The 2062-nt window shown below is 48.0% G+C and overlaps 1 protein-coding gene across 1 annotated transcript in view; it reads right to left on the minus strand.

The window, feature by feature from the left end:
• The window catches only part of LOC119585237 (protein Wnt-5b-like), a 252158-nt gene that overhangs the window by 10791 nt on the left and 239305 nt on the right, over positions 1–2062 (minus strand). Inside the window, 1 exon segment of the mRNA XM_037933897.1 lies at positions 335–502. Coding sequence (XP_037789825.1) covers positions 335–432 — 98 coding nt within the window. The 5' untranslated portion in view covers positions 433–502.

Below are 2062 nucleotides of genomic sequence, written 5' to 3' on the forward strand. Positions count from 1 at the left end.
ACACATACGTACGCCAGTAATCTTCATCATATTACAAATGCAAGCCCAATAAGGTACAGAAATGGCACCATTACTTTACCATAAACACCCTCTGGCCAAGTGCATTCAAAAGCGGCCAACTTACTCCGAGATGGGAAGACCGCTTTATGGCCCTGCGAAGGTGCAGATCAGCCCTGAAATACTCATATCAAAAGGCCACGCCAACAAGAACACCAAGCGAGGCTCACACTATCGCACCCTTAAAGAGGCTTCACATCCTCGCACGCCCGAAGAGGAGCCTCACACTACCTCGCCCTTTGGGAAGGCCGCAACCCGTTGAGGAACAGCTACTCACATCCAAGAGCCGACGAGCCTGGTGACCGCCGGCGTGGCGAGGCAGAGGAGGACGACCACGGCCGTCAGAAGCAGGTTGAGGAGGCCCACGACCCCCATGGTGTGTGAGCCTGACGACACCGCCTTCACCAGCACCCACGACGACCCAGGGACACCGCCACGTTCATGCCTGTCGGGGAAGAGGAGGGTTTGTTAGTTGGGCGAAGAAGAAAGGTATTGCTGATAATTGGGGCTTTCTCTGTCGAGACATTTGGGTTACGTGGAGCTGAATTGAATATCTAATAAGCTTTTCATATACGTTAAACACATCGGTCCTAATCCCCTAAACAGTTCCAGGGTCTACTCACATACACTACAATACACACTGCATATCAGGCAGCTAACCCACATTTTCTCTGCAAGAAAAGAAATCCATTATATCTGAAACTGGGTACTCTGACATATGCCTGTTGTAAGCCGAGTCTCGCACAAAACAAGGAAACAGAAGGTTTGAGAATTAAGGCCTTGAGACTAGTCAACCCATTCCACTTGAACCTCTGGCCAATCCGACTCCCAGTCCTTCCTACTCCCGCAAGGAAGAAATGAGTTGCTGACAGGATCGCGCCACTCGCTGACCCTTCGACCTCCGTTACGAGACGTTATTTCCCGCGGTTTTGTGTGTGTGCGCAGTCGGGCTCAGGCGCGTGCGTGCGCACAGGAACCCGCCCGAACCGCAGCAACTACCGGGTACAGAGACCGGCCTCCTGGAGGTCGTGGCGCCGGCGGTCACCCAGTTACTCGATCCTTTAATTATCTCAGATTACACCGAGGGGATTAGGGCATTCTTATATATTCAATCGTACATCAGTGCTGAGGGCGGGAGGGCTTCGTGGCCGGCTCTCGGACCCATCCATGGGGCGATGTTCGGGCGTGGTCTATCGTCCCTACGAGTTTTACATTCTCGCTCAATCCACAAGTTTTCAATAGGATCTAAGTCAGTATTTGGGTAGCCTGGGGACACAGCTAATGGTGATTTATTTCGCAGAATACGTAAGCAAATGATGTAACTGGTCTCTAGGCACTGATGAATACAGCATTTTTCAAAGCACATACCAAAAAGTGAGTAAAACTGTCACTCTTTCCTATGATAGAAAAGAGTGATGTTAGCTTTATTAAGTAAATATGGTGCAAATATTACAAATGCAACATCTGAAAAGTATCAGCCACTGTTGCTAACTCGGAAGCACGTACCCTCAGATCGGCACATCGACTGATCTACGGTAGAAACGACTTGTCCACCTGCTGATAGAACAAAGGAAGCTTTTTTTTTTATATAATACTGTATTTCCCGCATCACTCGTTATCCTTTAAAACAAAACAAAACACAAAACAAAAGACTACTGAACTATGGCATTCAACTCATCACGACTTCGAACTGCCCCGGCCCACCCGACCGCGCGTCTCTGATTCCCCTACTGGCTGGCGAGAAGCGGAGGCTCGTGGATCACTCTTTGCGCTCTCCGCTCTGACGACAATATCTCCCGCAGCTGTTTTGTAATGGAAATGTTTTTCTTACTCATCAATACTGAGTGATGTGGATGTTTTGTTCTCCGTTGTCGGTTTGCGTAGTGATCAAATATAGTTATCAAATATAGTAATTGTTCACTTCATTAGCTTTGAACTTTAAGAAAATATGTGAAGATCCTTTTTTTGAAGAAATTCAATGGAAAGTTTTCATTGAACAGCAGCT

The sequence above is a fragment of the Penaeus monodon genome, chromosome 19 (genome assembly GCF_015228065.2).
Source record: "Penaeus monodon isolate SGIC_2016 chromosome 19, NSTDA_Pmon_1, whole genome shotgun sequence".
Lineage (NCBI taxonomy): Eukaryota > Metazoa > Arthropoda > Malacostraca > Decapoda > Penaeidae > Penaeus > Penaeus monodon.